The sequence below is a fragment of the Gadus macrocephalus genome, chromosome 23 (assembly GCF_031168955.1).
Source record: "Gadus macrocephalus chromosome 23, ASM3116895v1".
In the NCBI taxonomy this organism is placed as follows: Eukaryota; Metazoa; Chordata; class Actinopteri; order Gadiformes; family Gadidae; genus Gadus; species Gadus macrocephalus.
The window spans coordinates 15765031-15791546 of NC_082404.1; the positions used below are offsets into that span (position 1 = coordinate 15765031).

Here is a 26516-nt window from a genome sequence, read left to right on the forward strand (position 1 = left end):
ACTCGCAACTCCTTCCAACTCCTTGCGATGAGACGGGCTGCGACGTTCTAAAAACGGGGCAGTTCAAAGTGCTGCACCAGGCGGTGACGTCAGGTGGTTTCCCTAGCAACTGTGAACGCTCTGGCACAGCTGAGAGCCGCAACAGCAGCAGCAGGCTAAAAAGTAGCCTAACTTAGGTTTGCGATTAGGTTGCTTGAGCGTGCACCCCAATTTACCCTCCCGGACCCTACACACACATTGGCGGTTTGTTGGGTTTCATTCTGATGTAAATGCGACGGCTCCGCGGTTCCGGGGGGGGCGGGGGCTTGGGTAGAGGTGTTGCTGCGCTGTCTCCACAGAGACAACGCAGCGATATCATCATGAGCAGTTCTAACTGGGGAATAAGTGACACCGCGAGCTGCTGATCATATAAACGCATTAAACAAAGAAGTTGAGGTGCGTTCTACAAGAGAGACGCAGAGGAACTGTCCTTGGAGGCTTTTGTCTGGATAAAAAACAAGTGGTCGGGAAATTAAAGAATATCTTGGTGTTTTTGCACTAAATAGTTAATCGCGTTTGCAGCCTACACTCTACGTGAACTCATTCTTGCATGCGGGTGTCTTCCTTCATAAAAAAATAAGAACATTCAGGAGTATGCAAATGATTCTTAAGAGGTCTAGACCCCGTGCACATCCCATCCCGCCTTCTCCAGTGACCCATGGTAGGGGGATTTGACCCCCTCGGTTTTACACGGGAAACTTGAGATAAGACGGTGAAATCGCCGGGTGTACCATGCCGCGACCGAACCGGCTTGGCAGTGTAAAAAAGCAAAAAAAAGGAGAAGACGGCGAGTTAGAAAGGCGAGAATTTGAAGCCTACTTAGGTCTACTCCAGGTCTACTTCAGCGGCATAAACAGGGTGCCTACGCCAATCTTTGTGGAGAGATTTATATTTGCAAAAACTTGGTTTATTTTTATTGATCCCCTTCGAGAATTTGTGTGTGAAGGGGGGGGGGACTAGGCTATATTCTCGCCTTCCTACTTTGTAAAGCGCATTGTAGGCCTGTTGCTTTTGGGCCGATACTGCGCCCATTCCTTGATTCGTTCTGCCGCAGCACTCCAAACAATTAATTTCATTCCAATGTTCGTCCAATCTACTCCAATAGTTGTCCTGCATTGAGTTTAAATCCAACTCTAATGAATATATGGTCCAGTTTTAAGTTTCAAGAATATTTATACATTCCCAGGGCATGTTAAATGAGTGCATGCCCCGCCACTCATAACACACTTGTAAAATGCAGTCGTCAATTGATGAGGATCGTCAATTCATGTACTGTGGAAAGTACGGGACCAGGACGGAGTAAGGCCGTGATGTACAAGTTGTTCTGTGCTGTGTCCTGATTGGCTGAAGAGAAATAGGTACGTCGTTGTGTTCTAAAACTGGACCTGGCGATTTAACATGTTCCATCTCTGGCGACTCCTTGCAACGGCATCAGCCTCGCTGCAACGACCAGTTCACACTGCTGCAACTTTTCCCCTGTGACGTTCCAAAACAGTCTCGTTGCAAGTCGTTGCGAGGCGAATCTTTGGTCTGAACTGGGCTTAATATCCCCGACAGATTCAACGTCATTATTAATTTGTAGGTTGGGATCACCGTGGCAGTGGACCACAGATGGGAGGATGAGAGGCCAGAGGAGGAACAGAACTTTAGAGGACGAGGATTTTAGAACATAAAAAAAGATATGTTAGTTTGAAGGGTTGTTTATTTTTGCTGTCTTGTTAGCTGCTAGTGTGTTATGAGTTAACAGGTTATTCTAGCTGACAACACTGGCCAGCTGATGTGAGGGTGAGGGGTTGCTGTCCTGTTAACTGCTAGCATGTTATGTATGTTATATGTGATGTAACTCTGGCCAGCTCATGGGAGGGTTAGGGTTAGGGGTTGCTGTCTGTATGTTATGGATGTTATGTGTTATATGTTTTGTAACTCTGAGGAGTTGCCATTAGTGTAGACATGGTGATGAGGCTCTAGACGGGCTGTGATCTAAAATAAATCATAAAGCTTTTAGGTGTTCTTCATATGGAATTAAAACTTTATTAACTTGTTTACTTCAGTAAGAACTATTCTCATCCAGATATAATAAATAAAGGTGTGTGTGTGTGTGTGTGTGTGTGTGTGTGTGTAGGTTGTCTGGCTGCCTGGTCACACAGGAAGGCTGTGCTTCTCTGGCCTCCGCTCTGAGCTCCAACCCCTCCCATCTGAGAGAGCTTGACCTGAGCTACAATCACCCAGGAGACTCAGGAGCTGCGCTGCTCTCTGCTGGACTGGAGGATCCACACTGGAGACTGGACACTCTCAGGTATGGAGAGGACAGCTCATCATTCAGAGAAAATGCCTCCTACAAGGATTCAACCCGCTGCTAGATGAAGTTGTTTGAAAAGGCAGTTGTAACTTATGTTGTGTAGAAAGTGATGAGACAGCAGATGATGAAGGTGAATGTTTCATGCTGCTCTCACTTTGTTTCCCCCCCAGTGTGGAGCACGGTGGAGTGTGGAGACTGAAACCAGCTCTAAAGAAGTGTAAGTGTCTGTTTGATTCATCACAACGCACACTAACTATTGAGCTGGAAAGTCCATCCACACAGCAGGAGGTGACGTCTGTTCATTCAGATATCTCGGAATGAAGCTGATGCCTGACATCATGTATCTTACATATATAAACATTAACATAATTGCTGTGATTATATCATGAGTGATGATTTTACAACATTAGACATAACACCATAATAATAAGGATACTGTTAATCATAATTACATGTCTATTTTATATTAAAATTATTAAATTAAACTATCATCTTGTCACTATTATAATAATTATAATATTGTTTTAATTCCGGTCATTACATTAGCTATGGCACATAATAATCATATTAACATGTTTTGAATGATGCATGTGTTTCACCTTAGATTTAATTTAGAGCTGGTGATGCTGTTTATTTAATAATGATGACGATGATGATGATGATAATTATAATTAATAATATTGGTTTAGCAGCCTAATCATGTTTCTCCCGTCAGATGCCTGTGAACTCACACTGGACCCAAACACAGCCCACAGACAACTCTCTCTGTCTGAGGACAGCAGGAAGGTGACGCTGGTTGAAGAGGAACAGTCGTATCCGGATCACCCAGAGAGGTTTGACGTCCTGCACCAGGTGTTGTGTAGAGAGGGTCTGACTGGCCGCTGCTACTGGGAGGTAGAGTGGGGAGGACGGGTTCATATAGGAGTGGCATACAGAGGAATGACAAGGAGAGGAGCGGGTAGTGACGGCGTGCTTGGATTCAACAACAAGTCCTGGAGTCTTGTTTGTGATGACTACGATGATGCTGTCTACACTGCCCGTCACAACGGTAGTGGAACAGCCCTACGTCTCCCCCCCCCTCGCTCTAACAGAGTAGGAGTGTATCTGGACCGGCCCGCTGGCTCTCTGTCCTTCTACAGAGTGTCCCCAGGAGGAGGGGGGTCCTCAGACACACTGACACACATCCACACCTTCCAGGCCTCCTTCACCCAGGAGGTCCTCCTCCCTGGGGTTTTGTTAGATAAGAGTGGTTCCTCAGTGTCTCTGTGAGTGTCCATTGTAGATACACAAACACACACAAAGACCCATGGAAAAGCACACACATGTAGACAGTCATAAACACACCCAAACCAACAAACACATATGTACATAGAAATTAACACACACGCACACACAAACAAACACATCGTTCATGACTCTATAAACACACACACACACACACACCAGCACACACAAACAAACACATCGCACTCTATAAACACACACACATGTACACAGACTTATTTACACACACACACACACACACACACACACACACACACACACACGTACACACGTACACACGTACACACACACACACATGTACACACACGTACACACACACACGTGCACAGACTTATTTACACAGACATGCACTCACACACACACATCGTTCATGGATCTAAACCCACAGCAGGTCTGTGTGCCGGTGGTAAGCAGCAGGTAACATCAGTGTCTCCCATGGTTCATCTCTCAGCCCTCTCTGTGTTCAGCTGGGCTGCTGAGCGTTAGATTAGAGGGGGCCGCTTGGGTCTGGGGGGTCCTCACAGTCCTGACGTTGTTGAGGACCAGCTGTTAGGGGGACGTTTGAATACGTGTGGACCCATGGACGTACCTGTAGTGCATCGGGTTGTTGAGCAGCAGCTGTTGGTGCTCTGAGGGGTCAACCCGTTCAGTGGAGGTACAACACTTTGTGTTTGATTTAAATACTCCACTGAACTCCAAATGCTGTATTTTATTGGGCTTCTGAAAGGTTCAGCATATACCATGAAAGGAAGATCTTCATTTGGGTTATGCCGGTTGTACAAAGATTTACTTTCTAATGTAAAATGTGTTTTAAATGTTGATTGATGGTACGTTATTTTACTACAATATTTTAGATATTTTCAACATCGTTTTAAAGGAATCCAAAATCAGTTTATATTTTGCCGTGCCTGACATGGAACGTGATTTAAAGCAGATTTAACAACATAATCATGAATGATGATAAGGGTTCTATGGGAAAGGGTAACGATGTTGTAAATTCCTTTCAACGGAAGATTGTTTCTTCGTGTTCTGTTGGGAACAAGTCAACATGTTCAGTCATTAAAGATGCCTTATGATTTGTAAATGTTCATAAATCATAATGTTAATAAACTACTCAGTGGGTCAAATGAACGTTCTCGTGTGTTCAGACGATTCTTCCCGTTAGTTCAGTTGAAATCCTCCAAGTCTTCTGGAGACGTTACCTCCAACACAACAGTGGAGGCTCCATTCACCCCTTCATCAATGTGGAGGGAGGATATTACCACAAACACAACAGTGGAGTCTCCATTCACCCCTTCATCAGTGTGGGGGGAGGATATTACCACACACACAACAGTGGAGTCTCCATTCACCCCTTCATCAGTGTCTATAGGGAGGATATTACCACACACACAACAGTGGAGTCTCCATTCACCCCTTCATCAGTGTCTATAGGGAGGATATTACCACACACACAACAGTGGAGTCTCCATTCACCCCTTCATCAGTGTGTGGAGAGGTTATTACCACACACAACAGTGGAGTCTGATTTTTTTAACCACACACTCGTATACAAAAACAAAAAGTAAGTAAAAAGGTGGCGAGCAGTGTTGTTTTTGGCAGGCATTTTAGTTTTAGTCTTAGTCTTTTTGACGAAATGCTTCTTAGTTTTAGTCCCATTTTAGTCATTTCTATCTTTGAAAGTTTTAGTCTAGTTTTAGTCCGACGAAAACTCCAAAGGTTTTAGTCTAGTTTTAGTCCGACGAAAACTCAAAAGTTTTCGTCGCAAAACTTTTTACGACCACCCGCACCCGGCACCGCTGCTGCTGCCATGGTGTGTGTGTGTGTGTGTGTGCCTCGTCCACCAGCCTCTCTCTGTAGTGTATGAGTGTGTCTCGTCCACCAGCCTCTCTCTGTAGTGTGTGTGTGCCGTGTGCGTGCAGGCGCAGCTGCGCGCGAGCGAGGCTTTTAGTGTGTGATGTATGAAGGTATTATTGTAGCAAAAGTCTTTAGCACCTGTAACTGCAGAATTTGAATGCGTACACTAAAGTCACAGTAAATTTGAAGTCGTATATATTTATTTTGCATGTGTACTCTAAAGTCACAAATGTGTAACAGTACATTTGTAGTCGTAAAAAAAATATAAATATTTTTTATACCATTGTAAACACAAAATAGGGTCTACGAGTACGCTAATCTGTGTTACAGGTGCACAAATCCTTTTGCTACAATTATTGCAGCGCAGTTGGTGCAAAACACCCGTGTTTCATAATCTGAGAACATGCCCAAAAGGTGTGCATTCGTAAACCCAAATTTGAACAAATGCATCAGAAGTTGCACATCTGTGAACGCTATGTTAATTCAGCATTTTAATGAGCGAGCACAAAACCATTTTACAACTGCTCGAATCTGCTCCTGCAAGTCTCAGCTGTAGGGTTTTTTGCAGGTTGTTTTGCAACACCCCTAGGTGGTAAATGTGTAGCAAAAGTATTCGTATCCGTAGATGACAGAGCGTCCGTGAGCGGGACAAAATAGTCCCGCCCATAATTTCCTAATCCAATGAAAATCGCCGGCAGGGATGCATTTCTCAAATTACAGTGACGGCTGGTGGTGATTTTGGGTGGGTGGGCTAAAGAATGCATTACATTTATCAATACTTCACAGGGGTCCAGACGCCATGAGGTCACCTTTATATCTCTGTTCATAACTTTCATATAATGTGAATGATTTTTAAACAAGATTAAGGTGTAGAGAAAGGCATTTCTTTATTTGAAGCACAATTATAAATAAAAAGAAAAATAAGGTGCTTCACTGAGCTGAAATTGAACATTTCGAACTAAACCATTAAGCAAAATAAAACTTTTTTTAAAGTATTACACAATTAAAATGTTGACTGGTCTCCCTTTGCGCAAAATGCGGCTGTAGACGATCACACACTCTTTGGTAGAGACGTCTGTGTCGCCGTCAATCATGAAGGACATGTAGGGGTCCTTTTACATTATGTCATTTTACATTAGGCCTATGTAAAATGAAATGACTTAGTTCAAGGGAATTCTCCCCAAAGTATTGCATTAACATTTCTGAATTTATGTTATGGCGACAATTAAAATACATTCAAGGACATTTGCGGCATGTTAATGAAATACTTTGGGGGGAATTCACTTGAACTGAGTCATTTCATTTAACATAATGTAGGATACCCATCTCTGTTCAGTAAGACGCCCTCTTCACTTCTCCAGAAATAAACGTATCCCGTGCTGAGTATGCTGCGATCTTTATAGCTCCATGGCTGGCACGGGGTGGGTCCCAGTGTAATTTGAGAAATGCATCCCTGCCGGCGATTTTCATTGGATTAGGAAATTATGGGCGGGACTATTTTGTCCCGCTCACGGACGCTCTGTCATCTACGGATACGAATACTTTTGCTACACATTTACCACCTAGGGGTGTTGCAAAACAACCTGCAAAAAAACCCACAGCTGAGACTTGCAGGAGCAGATTCGAGCAGTTGTAAAATGGTTTTGTGCTCGCTCATTAAAATGCTGAATTAACATAGCGTTCACAGATGTGCAACTTCTGATGAATTTGTTCAAATTTGGGTTTACGAATGCACACCTTTTGGGCATGTTCTCAGATTATGAAACACGGGTGTGCAAATGTGTTTTGCACCAACTGCGCTGCAATAATTGTAGCAAAAGGATTTGTGCACCTGTAACACAGATTAGCGTACTCGTAGACCCTATTTTGTGTTTACAATGGTATAAAAAATATTTATATTTTTTTTACGACTACAAATGTACTGTTACACATTTGTGACTTTAGAGTACACATGCAAAATAAATATATACGACTTCAAATTTACTGTGACTTTAGTGTACGCATTCAAATTCTGCAGTTACAGGTGCTAAAGACTTTTGCTACAATAATACCTTCATAGTGATGGGGGCGTGACTGTTAGGACAAGCGTGACTGTTCGTCCACTCACTAACAATTTAGTCTCGTCTAGTTCTCGTCTGACGAAAATGTCTACATTTTTCGTCACATTTTAGTCTTTATATGGCTTTGGTGACGTTCGTCTTAGTCTCATTTTCGTCATGGAAAAAAGGGGTCTGACGACGTCATTTTCGTTTTCGTCTTGCCTGACGAAAACAACACTGGTGGCGAGCCTATCTGGCGAGCTAACCAGCTAGGCAGAGCCTAGCCTATCTGGCGATCTCTGCTGTCTCTGATTGGGGTCGTCCCTATGTTCCCCTCTGATTGGTTCAGAGACAGCAGGCCTGTGGTAATGCATCAGGCCCTCTGATTGGTTCAGAGACAGCAGGCCTGTGGTAATGCATCAGGCCCTCTGATTGGTTCAGAGACAGCAGGCCTGTGGTAATGCATCAGGCCCTTAGATGGTAGTTCACGTTACATGGTACAGAGGTTTCCTTACGTCCTCATCTCCTCCCTCCTCACCCTTGCTGTCATTGGACGGCGGGACAAAGTGGGTCAGCTGGATGCAGTCCTCCAGGTAGTACCACACACACACACACACACACACACACACACACACACACACACACACACACACACACACACACACACACACACACACACACCCCCCCCTTGTCAATCAAAATCAAACCATTTTTATTGATAAATGTTGGGACCAATAAGGTGCTGTGACTTTTGTAGTTTCCCAGATTATCAATCTCTTCAATTTTGCTTAAAAAAAATTCTGTTTATACACAATATTGTCATTTTGAGAACGCAAATATCTGCTGACCTTCTCCCCGAAGTCGAAGCAGGGCGAGGGGAAGGTCATGTCCTGGCTGCTGAAGGACAGTCGACGGAGGTCTTGTGGATGAGGGCGTCGCCTCATTCCGGGGGGTCAGGATCCTCAGATTCTCCATGTAGACGCACCCGTTGGGGTAGGAGCCCAAAGGTCAACAGGCTGACCACCCAACCCGGTATCACGCGATTTCGTGCTCATGCGCAGAAACGTTAATCTATTGAATCGTGTTCCAGAGCACGATAGTCCGACTTTTTTCGTGCTACACAGAACGAAATGTAAACCAATGCATTCTGAATGGGAGTGTTCTCTGACAATTAACGTGCTCCACAAAACGCTACGAGAGAGAGAAAGAGAGAGAGGGAGGGACAGAGAGAGAGAGCGAGAGGGAGAGGCTTCAGAAAGGGTGTGCGCAGATAGTACAGTGCACCCTAGTTATGTTTATGCCAAAACCACAAATGCTATATATATATATATATATTGCCTAATTATATATATTGACTATATATATATATAGGCTATATATATAATTAGGCTATAATTATATTATTTAGCGTGTAATGAGACAATCTATAGCCAAATTGTCGAAGATGCCCGAGAATCTCCGGAAATATCAGCATGGGAAATCGGTGCATCCGACCCATGAACCTATAAAGAAAGACGTCATCTCAAGCGGGAGAGAACGTTTGCGGTGCTGGTTTGTGTCACGTAAGTACAGGGCTCTCATGTCTCATGCATTCGGCGTGAGACACACGCAATTCAACCCATGCACACGCTCAAACCTGGTGTCACGAAAATACGTGACACTGTCACGTTATTTAATCTATTGAAACGTGATCAGGGACACGTATTTTTGTATTTCAATTGGAAGTATTTGTCGTGTCACTAAGCACGTCTTCCAAACTAAGGTTCTGTCCGGGAGCGTTCTCCCTAATGTCCCTTATGGAGCTCCTTACAGATCATTCATTGTTGAAAATTGTCTGTGATAACTAACAAATGACAGCTTTTGGCCACCCGTTTCTACTTCAAATTGTCTGTGATAAATAACAATATGACAGCTTTTGGCCACCCGTTTCTACTTTCACCTTTGATTCTGAGAAATTGTGACAATACACGGATACATTAAATGCAGGTGCGCTGCTCTGTAGGCAAACCGCAAAGGAAAAAAGGGTAGATGCTTCATCTGTACTTTTTAGAATTGTGTGTCTTGATGTTTTGATCTAGCCATAGATCTATTGTCTTGTTTTTGGCTATGTGAATGAAAGTCCGCGTCGATGCCTCGCAAGTCCAGTGTCGCGAGTGGACGTTGCCATGACATCTAGAAATCATACCGTATTTAATGGGTTATCATTAATATTGATGTGTAGGGGTTGATTATAACTCGTGAATAATATTGTTTAGACCACGGTCTGGTTGTCTGAAATGTTTACACACATTTCCCGGGGCCCCGAGAACGACATATCCGAGATTTGGAGTTCTAGCACTTAGCGAAAAAAAGTTTTCCCAAATGGACTGTCTTTTGGACAAAGCCCCTCAGAAGTGTTGCCTGCAAGACCTAATGGTTCAGAATGTGGTGGAAAAACCTGCCCTCGGGGTCTGACCGGGCCAAGTTTCGGGCAGGAAGGGCCCCCCCTTCCTGCCCTCGGGGTCCGACCGGGCCAAGTTTCAGTGCGGGGGCCCCAGTTAGGAGAACAACAGAGCTACGATGTCTGGATGCAGGGGTTTGACTCAGGGCAGAGCAAGCAGGGGACACTGCTGGGGGGAATAGGAATCCATTCATGGGAGAATCGGGACTCTTTGATTACGCGATACTTGATTGAGTAACGTTGTCAGATTGACACAAATCAGTACCTTCCTATAGAGTGCGCTCTATAGGAAAGTATTGATTTGTGTCTCTCTGACAACATTGCTCAATCAAGTATCGCTTAATGTTATGCGTACTCGACAATCGTCCATTTGCATTGAGGACCTGTAGAACAGAAACCACAACGTAAACCTTCCAAAAAGATCGAAATACCGTACCACAATATTTACAGAATCTCAGTATTCAACGGCTTTCCATATCGCATCGTCCCGGCTGATTCCAGACCCTAGAAGAGACTGCGGTGGGCGGGGCAAGGGGGGATGTGAACCAATCACCTTCAGGGAAGCCAGAGATGGTGAGGATGTCCTCCAGCTGGATCTTGGCCTCCCAGGTCATCCTTAGGGTGGACATGTTGAGGCGCTTCTGCTCACAGAAGTTCCTTACCGTTCCTTACACACACACACACACACACACACACACACACACACACACACACACACACACACACACACACACACACACACACACACACACACACACACACACACACACACACACACACACACACACACACACCAGAAGTGAAGACTAGAATGGAGTTGATTTCTAAAATTGCTGGTTTGGTCATGTGTTGTTTAATTCAAACCACATCGTATAACATTTATAGCGCCTAGAAGGGCTGCAATAGTATCTAGGGCCCCATCCTATTATTCCCCCTAGCCCTAGATTTGAGCCCCAGCCCTAGAAGTTGTGCGTTCCCTCGGAGGGGTAGGGTGATCCAATACTTAGGGAGCAAGAGAGAGGGCCTATTTCCCCTTAAAGTCCCTTGGCAGCTCGCCAGCTCGGTACCTCACTTACAGCCAAGGGAGTATCACGTATGACCCAGGACACGTTGAGAACTCAGCAAGCGGCTATTTTTCCATGTTTCTCAAACAGTTATACATTATGTTAAATTATTTATCCGTAGACTGGATTTAACTGTACGATCTGAATGTGTAGGTTGTCTTATTTTCGACACGAGTGACATTTTCGAACGTGAACGAAAATAGTAGTAGGCTCCTTCCTGTAGTGTAGACACGTCGGTGCTGCGCGTGACGTAGGGGAGCATGTTCACTAAGCTAATTTGCATAATATAAATTATAGTGGTGTCACATTTCATAGGGAACGATCTTCACTATCACTTCACTCTTTACTGTGGAGGGAAGTGTTCTCGTTAAGGGGAGAGGAATGGGACAGGGCCTAGTACTCATCTAACGAAGCAAGGATCAACAATATAAAGTCACTAGTTAAAATAGTAACAGGTAACTGTTGGAAGAGCGACGAGTAACTTCAATACAAGCACTAGTAACTCAAATCAGTTTGGCTTCTGGACGCAGTGTTCAAACATAGATACAGAATAGACGGGAATGAGCGCTGGTGGTGGGGAACAGGACGCTCACTTGAAGAGGCCTCCCATGATCATCATCCCCTCCCTCCTCCCCCTCTTCCTCCTCCACCCGCCTCCTCCTCCTTCTTCACCTCCTTCTCCCCCTCCTCCTCTTCCCCTCCTCCCTCCTCTATGATATGTAAACGAGCGGTTATGGTGGGAGCAGGACGCTCCCTTGAAGATGCCTCCCATGACCATCATCTCGCCCAGGCGGGGCTCCACGGTGGGCCACGGGGCGTCCCAGAGAGGGCAGCTCGTCGTTGCTGTCCACAGCGTCCACTTCTGGTGGACCAACCCCAAGGAAACATCAACAATCCCCACAGTAAGTAAGTAAGTAAAATCCATTTATAAGGCACATTTCAAAACTGTTTTCATTGGCCAAAGTGCTGTACATGGTGCAACCAAAGGCACATAATAGAACACAGGCCACCTTATATAGGTGCCCCTGCTGGCCGGACCTCTACACTGCAGTCATGTCCAGTAGATAGACGATAGCCCAGAGCAGCGGGCCGCGCCCTCATTCTCACCGCTCCCCTGATCCTCACCCCCTGAGAGGGTCCTAAACGCTGGGCCTTCTCTTTAGTCCTGGGGGGCTCTCCCTCACAGCAGAGGGTCCTAAACGCTGGGCCTTCTCTTTAGTCCTGGGGGGCTCTCCCTCACAGCAGAGGGGTCCTAAACGCTGGGCCTTCTCTTTAGTCCTGGGGGGCTCTCCCTCACAGCAGAGGGTCCTAAACGCTGGGCCTTCTCTTTAGTCCTGGGGGGCTCTCCCTCACAGCAGAGGGGTCCTAAATGCTGGGCCTTCTCTTTAGTCCTGGGGGGCCCTCCCTCACAGTAGAGGAGCTGCTCAAAACCCTGGGGGCTGACTGACCTCTGTTCAGGATGGTGAGGCCCACCCCCCCCCCACACACACACACACACACTGCTCCTTCAAGGGCCCCTAACTGGGCTCCTAATGGATTCTGTTGATTCTGCTTTTGTTTGGTTTGTTTGAATATTCTCCTCGATTAAACTTGTCAAAGTTCCGTTCTGTATTTGACGTAATCAATAAAAGGTTGTTTGTGCTATAACCAAGTACGACCACTAGAGGACAGTGTTTCTAGTGTCTTCATTTACACTGAATGAGAAGTTGATTGGGTGTAGGCATGACACAGTCGGCAGTGGCGAAGCTAGACCTTTTTTGGGTGTGCTCAAGCCCACCCAAAACTTGCCTTAGCCCACCCTATCGTTTCCTCATTTACACAAGCAATGACAGGATGGATGCTGTAATGAACAGGCTCAAATGGGCCAGTGAAATCGAGCGCAACCTTCCTGCAGGAATCTCTAACCTCTGATTGGTCTCCTGTTTGACAAAACCAAAAATACAGCACGAGCGCACCTGACATAGTTTCTGCTGTTTTGTCTGTCAAAGAGGCTAGCTAGTCTTTATCTGAAAATCCACGATTTCCAGCTGTGTTATAACATGACCTGGTAATAATAATACTAATCATTTTAAAACCTTGACATAATCTGTCAGATGTATTAAAAGACAGTTAAGCACAAGGCGATTCTATCTATGCCTCTTCTTGAATTGCTTCATGTTTTAGTCGGCAGAGCCTTGTAATGCTGCGTAGCATGATAAGCATGATAAGGAGCAAGTAGCAGAAAAAGTTGACATGGGGGCTAATTTTCAGTTGAAAAAAAACGCTGGCATTAGTTAATCAGCTGAGGGCGTATTCATTTGCAATAACAACGTGAGCTAATCAACAACTACCACATGTTCTAATACTAGAGCATTAGAACATGTTTACTCAGGCAAACGCCCTGAAATGTTCTGTCTGGCTTCTAAACACTTCTCTGTTATTTGGTGAACACCTAAATCTCTTTATTCTCTCCTGTCCTTGCATTTGTGCTTCTATATTTCCATTCAACACGGGCAGCACACGATTCGTCACGGAAAAGATAAGGTACCGTTTCCTGAATTCTTGTTTTCTTACGAGATGTATTCTTACTATATTAATTTATTCTTACTAAATTAATCTGTTTTCAGTCCAAGCTCAGTGTTTCCATGTTTGTGGTGTAAAAGAGGTTTAATGAAGGAGTATGCGTCAGAACATCAGTAACTAGTTTCACCGTGTTGAGGGCGATTATATACGGATCCTCTGGTACGGGAACGGGACAGAACTGTTTGTTTGTATTGTGGACTTTTATTCTGTAGGGAGGTCAGTTCGGTCAGAGTTTCATCGGTAACATTAGTAAATAATTGATGGCTTGGAACTGTCGATCTTAAGGGCATAGTGATAGAGAGAGTGTTTGTGTGTGCAGGGACGTCCCTAGGAATTCTGGCCCCCCTGACAGAATTCAGTTGCCCCCCCCCCCTCACATTTTATAATCATTAAATATTGGGTTAGACTGGGTCAAAGTTGGGTAGTCAAAAATGAATAACAACTGTATAACAACATGATAAACCTACCTACTTACCTAGGCTACTTTGTACACTAGATAGTTAGTTAGTATTTAGTTACACATTTACCTGGGTTGTAGTTACTATAGACAGATAGGCTAATAGACTGAGACAGTGCTGCTTCTACTTAGACTGTCCTCCTTCTCCCCTTCTTCTATTTCAACCTCACTGGTCTAGACACTGTGCACTTCTAGACAGAGGGACGGATAGTATGTGTATGTCAGACAGGAGGAGGATAGGAAGTCTTCACTGAAGTCATTTCATGTTTGGTACTTAAAGAGAATCCAGAGAAACAATATGTAATTGTGTTTGTGTCCAGGTCTCCAGTCTACTATGGATGAGGAGAGAGAGAAGGGGGCTCCTACCTCTAAAACCACTCTGTCTGGGAAACATGGCCGCCAGAGCAAAGCTAAGAGGTAAGAAGAGGATCTCTCTGTCTGTGACTGTTGTCCTTCTCAGAGCACAGCACTGATATCTCATGACTCCATCATCAGTCTTAGTAAAAGCTGTGTGTGTGTTGTGTTGAAGCCCAGAGCAGCGGGAGAGAGCAGACTCCCCTGGACCCAGCTGTGTCACCTTGAAGAGCGACTGGTCTATAGATCGTCCTCCTGACCTTAAAGATGGACGCCCCTCCAGAGAGGAGAGGTAGGAGTTTCCAACAAACTACTAGTTTTAATGACTGATATTTACAATTCAGGAAATATTTTTATTAAAAAGATACTGTTTGTTTGTGTGTGTGTGTGTGTGTGTGTGTGTGTGTGTGTGTGTGTGTGTGCGCGCGTGCTTGCGTTCTCTCCACAGGCGACCCCAGGAGAGGTCAAAGGTTACCAGTGCTCAGTCTGTACAGCAGCATCAAGCAGAGCTGATCAAGGTGTGTAAATGAAAAACTACATTTGACTTCAGCTCTAGACAGGGGTGACCTAAGGGGGGGGGGGGGGTGGTATAGTCTACATTTTTCACCTCTCTCTCTTTATTGCATGGTTCAGTCTTGCGTGGATCCAGTTTTCAGCACAGAGTCTTCCACTCGTTGCACTTACAAGCAGAACTGTCAGTAGTTTGACACGTCGTTGTTGAGGTAGAAGTCGGGGTATCAAACAGAAACCTGAGAGGGAGGAAAAGGTCATCCAGTTTATACAAAGAAAGGTTTTTATTTATTCACCTTCCTGTGGTGCCCATTATCACAGAGCTACCTAGTGAATCATATAATCTTATATTAATGAAATAGTTCTTCATCAAACATGAAATTCATGAATATGAATCAATGAATGAGGTAGACAGGTGGATGAACCAGGAAACTGTTTACTGAGGCCTACACAAATTTTCTTCTACTTAACAACTATACAGCCAGGGTATGTCTGTGAATACTGACCCCTAGTGGTGAAAAGTAATAGCAGAGTATGAAGACAGTCTGTGTCTTTTCTGTCCCATTTTACTGAGGTGTTTAGAGCCAGAGTAACATTACTGGCATCTGACAAACTTTGGGAACAAATTGACCAAAATGTAAAGCACCACTGAATTTCATGAATTTCTCAAGAGGAAAGCCTTTTGCCAGAACAGCAACAGTAATGAGAGATGCCACTCATGTATAGGGCTGGGATAAAAGATTATTTTTAAAAAATTTCGATGCATCGATTAATCTAACGATTATTTTTTTCAGTTTGATTCGATTATCGATTATCTCCCCATTCATTGACTAATAGCAATTGATACATGTTAATTTACATATCTGAATGAAAAAAACATAAATTCCTTAACATTGCAATACATGTTTATTGCCTTTAAATTCCGAAATAAAAGTGCAAAGTATTGCATTCTTAGAATTCTACGTTGCTCGGTCATCTGGAGCTGCTCCCGGGTGGCGCCTCTTCAGGTGCTGGTGAATTGCCGTGGTGCTAGAATGGAAAGTCATCTCCATTTTGCAAAGACGACATATCACGGAATCGTTTCCTTTTACATTAAAGAATTCCCATACTTTAGAGGAACGAGTGCGTGGCGCCTTGCACTTATGAGTGTCTGAGGAGCCACCCGCGTTGCTACTACGCTCCGGCGCCGCCATCTTCGTTTTGGGTTTTTCGAATCGACACGCATTTTTCGCGTCGACGTAAGTCCCAGCCTTACTCATGTACCTCTGACATTCATACATCAATGGTCAATGACGGCAGGCTAAGTGTTGGGTAATTAGCAGTACGCTACACTAGAGCTAGTCTATCAATCTATGGGTGGTCAAATGGATTTTCTAGGCTGGTGGGTGGTCTAGGTTGGAGGCCCAATATATTATTTGATAAGGCCCACAATCTCTAGTGGTGCCCCTGGCTCTACATGGGCAATAAAAGCATCTCTTGTGGAGTTTATAGTCTCCAGCTTTCCCTCTTTAGACCAGGGAGACGTTAATCTAGGACAGATGCTTCTGATGTCCTCAGTTAGTTCAAAGTAAATTTCTCCTTGATGTTTGTTCTGTTCCAGAGGGCTGAGGAGAACGCACACGCTTTTCTAGACAAGGAGCTGAAGAAGCTCTGGAGGGATCTCTTCCCAGATTACCCACAATGCTCAGAGAGTCAGAGGGAGGACGAGGAGGAGGATGGTAAGAACGAGAAGCAGAGGAGGCGCGCCATAGAGGGAGTGGTAGACATCACAAAGCTCTGCCTGATGGAGATGAACCAGGAGGAACTGGCCGACAAGCTGGGGAGTGGTAAGATACTCATATATAGGTTAAATGGTTTGATCCAGATATGTAGGTTCATTGTGGGGGGATCAGGTTGAATGGTTTGATCCAGATATGTAGGGTTATTGTGGGGGTATCAGCTTAAAGAATTTTAAACATTAAACTGCAGATCGACAGCAGAATAATTCAGTGAAAGAGGCCACTATCTTGTTATATCAGGTTCGCAAGTCACTGATACCACTGATACTCAACAACGACAGCACTACTAATAAAGTTATAAGATCAATATAAAGTAGAATTTCATAATACTTTTTTCTTTACACCAGTAATATTGCTTGGAAATATGAATGGTATGTTTCGTCTGGTTTGAGATTTAGGAGCTGTTGGGGTCCAGTGGCAACATGAACTCAAGGCTCATCTGAAGAAGAAGTTCTACTGTGTGTTTGAGGGAATCGCTAGAGCAGGAGAGCAGAGACCTCTGAATGAGATCTACACAGAGCTCTTCATCACAGAGAGAGGCAGTGGAGAGGTCAACAAGGAACACGAGGTCAGTCTGATTGAAAAGGCATCCAGGAAAACAGCCAATGAGGAAACACCAATCAGATGTGAAGACATCTTTAAACCTGGACAAGATAAATCAATCAGAACAATGATGACAACCGGAGTGGCCGGCATTGGTAAAACTCTCTTAACCCACAAGTTCACTCTGGACTGGGCAGAAGGCAAAGCCAACCAAGACATAGACTTCGCATTTCTCCTCACTTTCAGAGAGCTGAATTTACTGAAAGGGAAAGAGTTTAGCTTACTGGAACTTCTTCATCGGTTTTCTGTTGAAACCAAAGAATCAGGAATCTACAGATACGACCATGACCAAGTAGTCTTCATCTTGGATGGTCTGGATGAGTGTCGACTTCCTCTGGACTTCCAGAACAACCCGATCTGGACTGATGTCACCGAGCCAACCTCAGTGGATGTGCTGCTGACAAACATCATCAGGGGAGTCCTGCTTCCCTCTGCCCGCATCTGGATAACCACACGCCCTGCCGCAGCCAATCAGATCCCTGCTGAGTGTGTTGACATGGTGACCGAGGTGAGAGGGTTCACAGACCCACAGAAGGAGGAGTACTTCAGGAAGAGATTCAGAGAGGGGACAATGGCCACCACAATCATCTCTCACGTCAAGAAATCTCGAAGCCTCCACATCATGTGTCACATCCCAGTCTTCTGTTGGATCACTGCTACAGTTCTAGTGGACTTCTTCAAAACATCCCAGAGAGGAGAAGAGGTGCCCAAGACCGTGACTCAGATGTACAGCCACTTCCTGAGGGTTCAGTCCATACAGGGGGACAGGAAGTATCGTGAGAGAGCTGAAACGGATCCACACTGGAGTTCGGAGAGCAGGGAGATCATTGTTTCTCTGGGGAAACTGGCTTTTAACCAGCTGGAGAAAGGCCAGCTGATCTTCTACGAGGCAGACTTGGCAGAGTGTGACATCGATATCAGAGCAGCCTCAGTGTACTCAGGAGTGTTCACCCAGATCTTTAAAGAGGAGTGTGGACTGTACCAGGACAGGATGTTCTGCTTCATCCATCTGAGCATCCAGGAGTTTCTGGCTGCCCTTTATGTCTTTCTGTCCTACATCAACACTGGTGTCAACCTGCTCTCAGAAGAACAGCCAACCTCCAGGGATGCTGAACTCCTCCTCTACCAGAGTGCGGTGGACAAGGCCTTACAGAGTGAGAACGGACACCTGGACTTGTTCCTCCGCTTCTTCCTGGGCCTCTCTCTAGAGACCAATCAGATGATCCTACAAGGTCTGCTGGGACCAAGAGGAAGTAAATTACTGGACAATCTAACAAAAAACGTTCCATCGGGGCAGACAGGAAGGAGGTCACAAATCAATACCCAAATAGTCCATTACATCAAGGAGAAGATAGGTGGAGATCTCTCTCAAGAGAGAAGCATCAATCTGTTCCACTGTCTGAATGAACTGAATGACAGTTCTCTAGTGGAGGAGATCCAACAGTACCTGTCATCAGGAAGTCTCTCCACTGAATCTCTCTCCTCTGCTCAGTGGTCAGCTCTGGTCTTCATCGTACTGACATCAGAAGAGCAGCTGGACGTGTTTTACCTGAAGAAATACTCTGCTTCTGACGAGGGTCTCCTGGGGCTGCTGCCATTGGTCAAAGCCTCCAAAACATCTCTGTAGGTTCACTCATAACATGTATTAACAATACAGCACTATACATAATACTGCAATATAAAAGTTATAGTAAATTTAAAAACATCTCTGACGGTGCACTCAGAACATGTATTGCAATGCGCACAATACAATATGTATAATACTAGAATACAAAAGTTACAATAACATACAATATATACATTCTTATAACATGTTTTACGATACACAATATATATATAATTCTATAAAAGTAATATTATGATACCGTTTTCTGTTATAGCATTTTTGTTAGCATCAACATTGTACACCTAATATGTAACTACCATTCAAAGATCTAATGTATAATCATTTGTTCAACTATCATAAAAGTCTTATCAAACATTTAATCACGGTTCTCAACATGTTCTGTTTTTTTGTGTGAAGGCTGAACAGCTGTAAGCTGTCAAAGAGATGCTGTAAAGCTCTGGCCTCAGTTCTCAGCTCCAACTCCCCTAGTCTGAGAGAGCTCGACCTGAGTTCCAATGAACTGGAGGATTCAGGAGTGAAGCTGCTCTCTGCTGGACTGGGGAGTCCACACTGTGCACTGGAAACTCTCAGGTCAGTTTTACTAAGTGCAAACAGTTACAACACAAGGTTCGGTTTCAAAAGACTTTTAACTACTGCCCCCTGGTTTGAGAATCACACCTAAATGACGTCAAACTATATCAGATAATAACTCAGTACCTTTGATGACCACATGTATTAGAGTGGTGCCATTGGACATATTACACCTTGTTGTTTATGTGGGATGCGAAAATGAAAAGATGAAAAAGTAATCCCAATGTTACCATTGCAACTTTTCAATTATAAAAACAAAATATAATAAAAGTGCGTTCCCACAATCCCCTGTTAACGGGACAGTGGTAGTTAAACAAATTAAGTCACAGTATTTGCATCCATTAAAGTTTATCGGTCTAATTAAACCAGCAGCCAGACCAATGTAGTCCCTGCCTTAGCTGAACCTCTGAAGCTAAGCAGGTGGGCTTGGTTAGTACTGGATGGGAGACCAACTGGGAACACTGAGCTGCTGCTGGAAGTGGTGTCGGTGGGTGGCCAGTAAGGGGCACTCTTCCCTCTGGCCAGAGCATAAATCCTGATGCCCCAGTGCAGTGACGGGGACACTGGGCTGTGGAAGGTGCCGTCCTTCAGAGGAGACGTATAACCGAGGTCCTGACTCACTGAGGTTATTAAAGATCCCAGGGCACTTATCTCAAAAGGAGTAGGGGATTCCCCGGGTCCCGGCTAAAACTGACCAACCCGGCTCATTCAATCCGGCCCCCTATTCATCCCCCTGTTTAAATGGATGATTCTTTAATTCCCTTACTCTCCACCTCAAGCTGGTGTGTAATTGATTGATTGAAATGATTGAAATTCTTTATTGACAAATGCATAAACGTAAGCATACAAATGAACAGGTCAAAAGGATAACACATAAAAGCACATGGGCTTATTTCCATTGTGGTCCCTTGGTGGTGTAAGCATGTATATAGGTGTATGTAAGTGTGTGTGTTAAAGTTAATGTACATGACAATGGGGTCAACAAAGTAAAATATAACATTCCAATCACACATTCACAATTCATGTGTGGTGAGCGTTCTGGCGCCGATTGGCTGCCGTGCATCACCCATGTGGATGCTACACATTCGTGGTGGTTAGTGAGGTCCCCCCTTCACTGTAAAGCCCTATATGAAGTCAATGGAAGGGGACTTGAAGAGCGCTATATGAATGTATAGTTCATTTCAAGTTCATAAATGTATAATTTTCATAGGAGAAACTCAACCATTTATTTTTTGTTGCCATGACTGTATAAGGTCTTTGTTACGTCATCATTTTTTTACAGATATACTTTATTTATATTTTATCTTCAGAACTTCAATTGAAGACATAAAATACAGAACAAGGTCCAACAATTTTAGATGTAGAAATACAGAACAATAAATGCAGAAATACTGAGCAACATAAAACAATTTAATATGTGTAAATACAGAACAATATAAAACTATTGATAATGTAGAAATATAGAGCAACATAATAAGATTGAATATGTAGAAATAGAACAAAATACAACTATTGATTATGTAGAAATACAGTGCAACATAATACGATTGAATAGAAATGGAACAAAATAAAACTATTGAATATGTAGAAATAAAAGCAAATTAATTGAATATGTTGACAACATAAATTAATCTGTTGAAATACAGAATGTAAAACGATTGAATATGTAGGAATGCAAAGCATCATAAAACGATTTGAATATGTAGGAATACAGAGCAACATAAAATGTTTGAATATGTAGAAATACAGAACAATATGAATCTATTTAATGTGTACGAATACAGAATAAGATCAAAGGTTTGAATATGTAGAGAATAGGGGTGTGACGATACACTCAGCTCACGAGACAAGACGAGACACGATATTCGGTTTGCGAGAACGAGACGAGACGAGATTTTAAGAAAACTACAATGACAGAATATATGACTGGAACAACAGACTTTTATTTAACCGAGTTGCACATGCATTTTGAAATGTTTTATTATAACTCTTTACATGCATTAAATTGAAACTAAAACTAAAATTTATAAAAAAGTACTAAAAGTAGTAAAAGTAGTACAATTTATTGTAATTTATGAAGTACAATAAATTAAATTAAATAATTATATATTTTTCAAGTGCGAACAATATTATCTGCAAAACCAAATCAAAGTTCTACTCCATCAATACAGAGTGCAAATAGTGCATCAGAGTCTGACCAAGTATGTCACTGACAACTTGGTATTGTCCGTGTCTTATCAGTCACTCTACTGCCATTCATAATTTCCGCCGGGTACCCAAAATGCTGCCAAACAAATGATTTAAAAGTGGCGGGGGCATCTTCGACGGTAATACGGGTATTTTCCGACGTCATTCTGACTGCCTATGGCTGCTTCCCCTGCTTCCCCTCCTTCTCCTCCTCTTCTTCTTTTCCTTCTCCTTCGTTAGGTTCTGGCGGGCTAGACGTAGCAAAGGCGCATTACTGCCCCTACAGGCCACAAATAGACGTTTGGATAGCTCACAAATCTCGCGAGACAGATTTTTAACGCGACGGGTAATATCGTTGAGTTTAATCTCGCGAGATCTCATGGCACGAGATCTTGTCACACCCCTAGTAGAGAAGCAAAACCCCAGAGAGGTTTCATAGTCGTCCTTGATTTTGAAGCCTGGTAAAAGTGTCTGAAGTCAGGAAGGGCGAGTGCCCTTAGTGTTTTAGGTTTTTGTAAATGAGCTTGAGCACATTTATGATGATTGATCAAAATAAAAGGTTGAATTAATGAATCATTAGTCTTACAGAAGCATTGGGACTGATAGAGCGCTGAAGGCCCTCCTTGGCTCCACAGCCCTCTGCTTCGTTAGGTCTGACTCTGTTCACACAGAGTTCAGGATCCCTACGGCCATCAGGGGACTGCTGGAGGATGTTTGAATGTCCACAGTCATCTCCTTGAGCTCACTTCCCTGATCCCTGATAGCAGCGAGGAGAGCGGAGGCGCTAGTATCACTGGACGTCCTCCCCTCCAGTGTGGCCCCATGGCGGCCCTGTGCTATTCGTTAGCTACACCATGTTTCTTCTGTGAACTAGTTGGATCTTTTAAGCACTTTTAATCTCACTTCCTAACATGTTCTTTTTATTGTGTGCAGGCTGAATTCCTGTGATCTGTCAGAGGGATGCTGTGAAGCTCTGGCCTCAGCTCTCAGCTCCAACTCCTCTAGTCTGAGAGAGCTGGACCTGAGTTCCAATCGTCTGAAGGATTCAGGAGTGAAGCTGCTCTCTGCTGGACTGGGGAGTCCACACTGTACACTGGAAACTCTCAGGTCAGTTTTACTCAACGTGCAAACAGTTCCGTATCAGGAGACTTTTAAAAAACGACTACTTGCCCCTGGTTTGAGGATCAATCCTAAATGCCGTCTAAATATATAATCGAATGACTCAGTACCTTTGCTGACCACGTTTATCAGGGTGGTGCCATTGGACATATTACACCTTGTTGTTTATGTGGGAAAATGAAAAGTTTAAAAAAGTTATCCAAGAGTTGCCATTGCATCTTTTCAATTATATACGCAAAATGTAATAATAGTTCCCTCCCACAATCTCCTGTTAACGGGAGAGTGGGAGTTAAACAAATTAAGTCACAGTATTTGCATCAATCAAAGGTTATAGGTCTACGTAGACTAATTATATTTTGGCGAGCAGCACACGTGCATGCGTGCGTGCGTGCGTGCTTGCGGTGTATTGTGTAACTGCTTTAAACCTGGGTCAGTCCTGTGCTGCTCGCCACATTATAATTAGTCTACTAAGACCTATAACCTTTGATTGATGCAAATACCTTGACTTCTTTTGTTTAAAGGGGACACATTATACCATCTATCCATCATACATCTAGACACGCCAACCTGTGATGTAAGAAGCTGCACAGTTTCAAAACGGCTTGTTATGGCTAATCACACTCACACTTGGTGGTGTAATATATCCCTTTTAAACAAATGTAGTCACAGTATTTGCATCAATCTAAGGTTATAGGTCTACGTAGACTTATTATATTGTGGCGAGCAGCACTGGAATGACCCGACGGGAGACCAGGGCCCCGTTTCCTGAAGCATCGTTAGCCTAACGACGGGATTCCACCGCACGCGTTACGGCTGCGACTCTGCCCTGCTTGCATTTCCACCGGGCGCGTTACGGCAGTGCAACGCTGCCTTGCGAGCCAGCCGTATTCGCGCGAGATCACAAGATCACGCGATAATCCTAAACCTAATGTACTCAACTTCCACTCCCAAAACGACTGCAATTAAATGCCACGCTTTGTCCTTCCGGCCATTGCCTTTATAAAAAGGATGATTAGGTACATAAATTACTTCATGTTGCTGAACTTCGACAATGAGTCTCTCGTCGTCCATGTTGCCGACCCTCTGAGACCCTTTGATTGATTGACTGCTGACCTGGTGCCACCGGTCATGACGTAATAATGTTGATGTGAAGTTGTGATAGGCTACATGAGCTGAGTATTGTGTTTTATTTGGAAAATGTACCGGATGCTCTATGGCTTTTACTTTTTCACTTCCTGCCCTGCTCGATCTGCCATTTCGAAATTGACGCGGTTCAGCAACGGCTTGCGGCAAAAATAGAAATGCTACGGAATGATAGCGCTGCGGCACGGCGAGCCGCTCCTGGGACGCTGCTGAGACGTTCCGCAGCCGCGCCCGGTGGAAATAGTCTCATTGATTAGAGTGGAACCTATCTGCTGCGGTCACCGCGGCCAAGACGTGCCTCAGCCGTAACGCTGCCGTAACGCGTCCGGTGGAATCAGGCCTTAAGTGGTTCGTGAGTTCGATGTACGAGCATCGTACAGTTTTCACACCGTTTCCCGAAAGCATCGTTGCGTAACGAACGTCAGGAAAACACTCGTAGCTAACGAGGGCTCCAGGGGTACTCGTAGGGTGCTAAGAGCACTATCGTTACTTTAGCCTCAGTGGTGTCACCTGCTGGACATTCAGTGGTATTGGATGTGTTTTATTAAAACACATCCAATACCACGGCATGTCCAGCTGGCACCATTTCGCAATACCCCCAAAACAGTGGTTACCGCCAATATATTACTCATAGACTACTGTAGGATTTAAAAAGCAAAGACAGAGACAGAGTCAACAACAACATAATTTATTGCAACAATTTAAAATTCCAAAAATAAATAGGCAGCCGAAATGTACCGATCAAACGCCACGTCCCAAGGCAACCCTCAAGGCATATAATAAAATCAAATGATTCCATTGGTCTTGTGTGGGAGGTCGCTTTCGAGTTGCACTTGCTGTCTCCCTCTGATTTTAATTCAACCATCGTGGTTGGTCCTCGTATTGATTAATGACAGAAGACATACTGTATATCAGTGGCGAAGCTAGACCTTTTTTGGGTGGGCTCAAGCCCACCCAAAACTTGCCTTAGCCCACCCTATCGTTTCGTCCTCAAATCTAATATTCTACAGTTTTTTTTTACACAAGCAATGAGAGGATGGATGCTGTAATGAACAGGCTCAAATGGGCTAGTGAAATCGAGCGCAACCTTCCTGCAGGAATCTCTAACCTCTGATTGGTGGGTGGGCGTCTCCTGTTTGACAAAACCAAAAATGCTGCACGAGCGCACCTAACATAGTTTCTGCTGTTTTGTCTGTCAAAGAGGCTAGCTAGTCTTTATCCACGATTTCCAGCTGTGTTATAACATGACCTGGTAATAATAATACTAATAATTTTAAAACCTTGACATAATCTGTCAGATGTATTAAATGACAGTTGACCACAAGGCGATTCTATCTATGCCTCTTCTTGAATTGCTTCATGTTTTAGTCGGCAGAGCCTTGTAATGCTGCGTAGCATGATAAGCATGATAAGGAGCAAGGAGCAGAAAAAGTTGACATGGGGGCTAATTTTCAGTTGAAAAAAAACGCTGGCATTAGTTTATCAGCTGAGGGCGTATTCATTGCCATAACAACGTGAGCTTATCAACAAGTACAACATGTTCTAATACTCTCTAGACTCAGGCAAACGCCCTCAGCTGATTAAAGGTGTCAGGGGGGGCGTGAGCGGCAGAGGGGACTTAGTGTCTTATGTATTTATTTATTTATTTTAATAAGTTACTTATTTTATTTTATTTTAAATAAACATAATACCAAGGGTCAGAAGTTTTACAAGAAGTTTGATCTTACAAAGTCATGACAGAGGGACTTGGTGTCGTTATTCATGCTTGAAAGATGAACATATATTATTTTTTTGGAAATGGAACAAGCTGATGAAGCTGACAAGTGACCAATGTTTACTGTTTAAAAATACTTTCATTAAATTAGTGGTGGGCATAGATAATTTTTTTGTAATCTAGAGTAATTTTGGAATTAATCTAGATTAAAATGGCAAACGGCAAAAAATCCTTTCGTGTACCTTGACAGCTGTCAATTATACTTGGCAACGGTGAATCTTCAAATATAATTCACCGCCGGAAGTTGTGAAGTGCCCATGCAAGTGTACCGAGCATAAATAAAAATAATTGACAGCTGAACGTCGGGAAGGCCCATGCAAGTGAATGGAGATGCTACAGCATTGAGAAGAGCCGTGTAATAATCCATAATAATGTAAAGTTTAGAAGTTAAATATTTGAAAATTGTAGAATAAAGTAATATAATTTATATTGGAGTTAATTAGCTAGAAATGTACTTACAAGGTTTAGTCAGTTAATCATTTACATATTTATGTTACACAATTATTACTTACATATTTACATGTTTATATATTTAACACAGTCAGGATATTCTGTTGAATCTGCCTCTCCGATTCCCTCACGTTGACCTCAGTCTGAATTCTAGCTTCTGATTGGTTAGTTCAGTCACGTGATGAGTCTGAACAAGGAAGTGTTTGAAAATAGGTGATATTTTTTTATCGCGCGATAAAAGTTTTGCGTTAACGCAGCCGTTAACGCCGATAACGGCCCACCACTAAATTAAATGCAAACCCCAGTGAATCATTTCCTCTTGTTTCTCTGATTCGAGATCCACACAGACTTAGCAGTCTT

General features: G+C 43.6%; 1 protein-coding gene and 1 long non-coding RNA gene across 2 annotated transcripts in view; one reads left to right on the plus strand and one right to left on the minus strand.

The window, feature by feature from the left end:
• LOC132452740 (NACHT, LRR and PYD domains-containing protein 3-like) overlaps positions 1-3758 on the plus strand; it is a 274895-nt gene extending 271137 nt beyond the window's left edge. Inside the window, exons 37-39 of the mRNA XM_060045505.1 lie at positions 2162-2335; positions 2509-2555; positions 3054-3758. Coding sequence (XP_059901488.1) covers positions 2162-2335; positions 2509-2555; positions 3054-3607 — 775 coding nt within the window. The 3' untranslated portion in view covers positions 3608-3758. The remainder of the gene's footprint in view (positions 1-2161; positions 2336-2508; positions 2556-3053) is intronic.
• LOC132452777 (uncharacterized) overlaps positions 1-26443 on the minus strand; it is a 150739-nt gene extending 124296 nt beyond the window's left edge. Inside the window, exon 1 of the long non-coding RNA XR_009524504.1 lies at positions 25482-26443. This is a non-coding gene — a long non-coding RNA (uncharacterized LOC132452777). The remainder of the gene's footprint in view (positions 1-25481) is intronic.
• Positions 26444-26516: the final 73 nt, after the last annotated feature.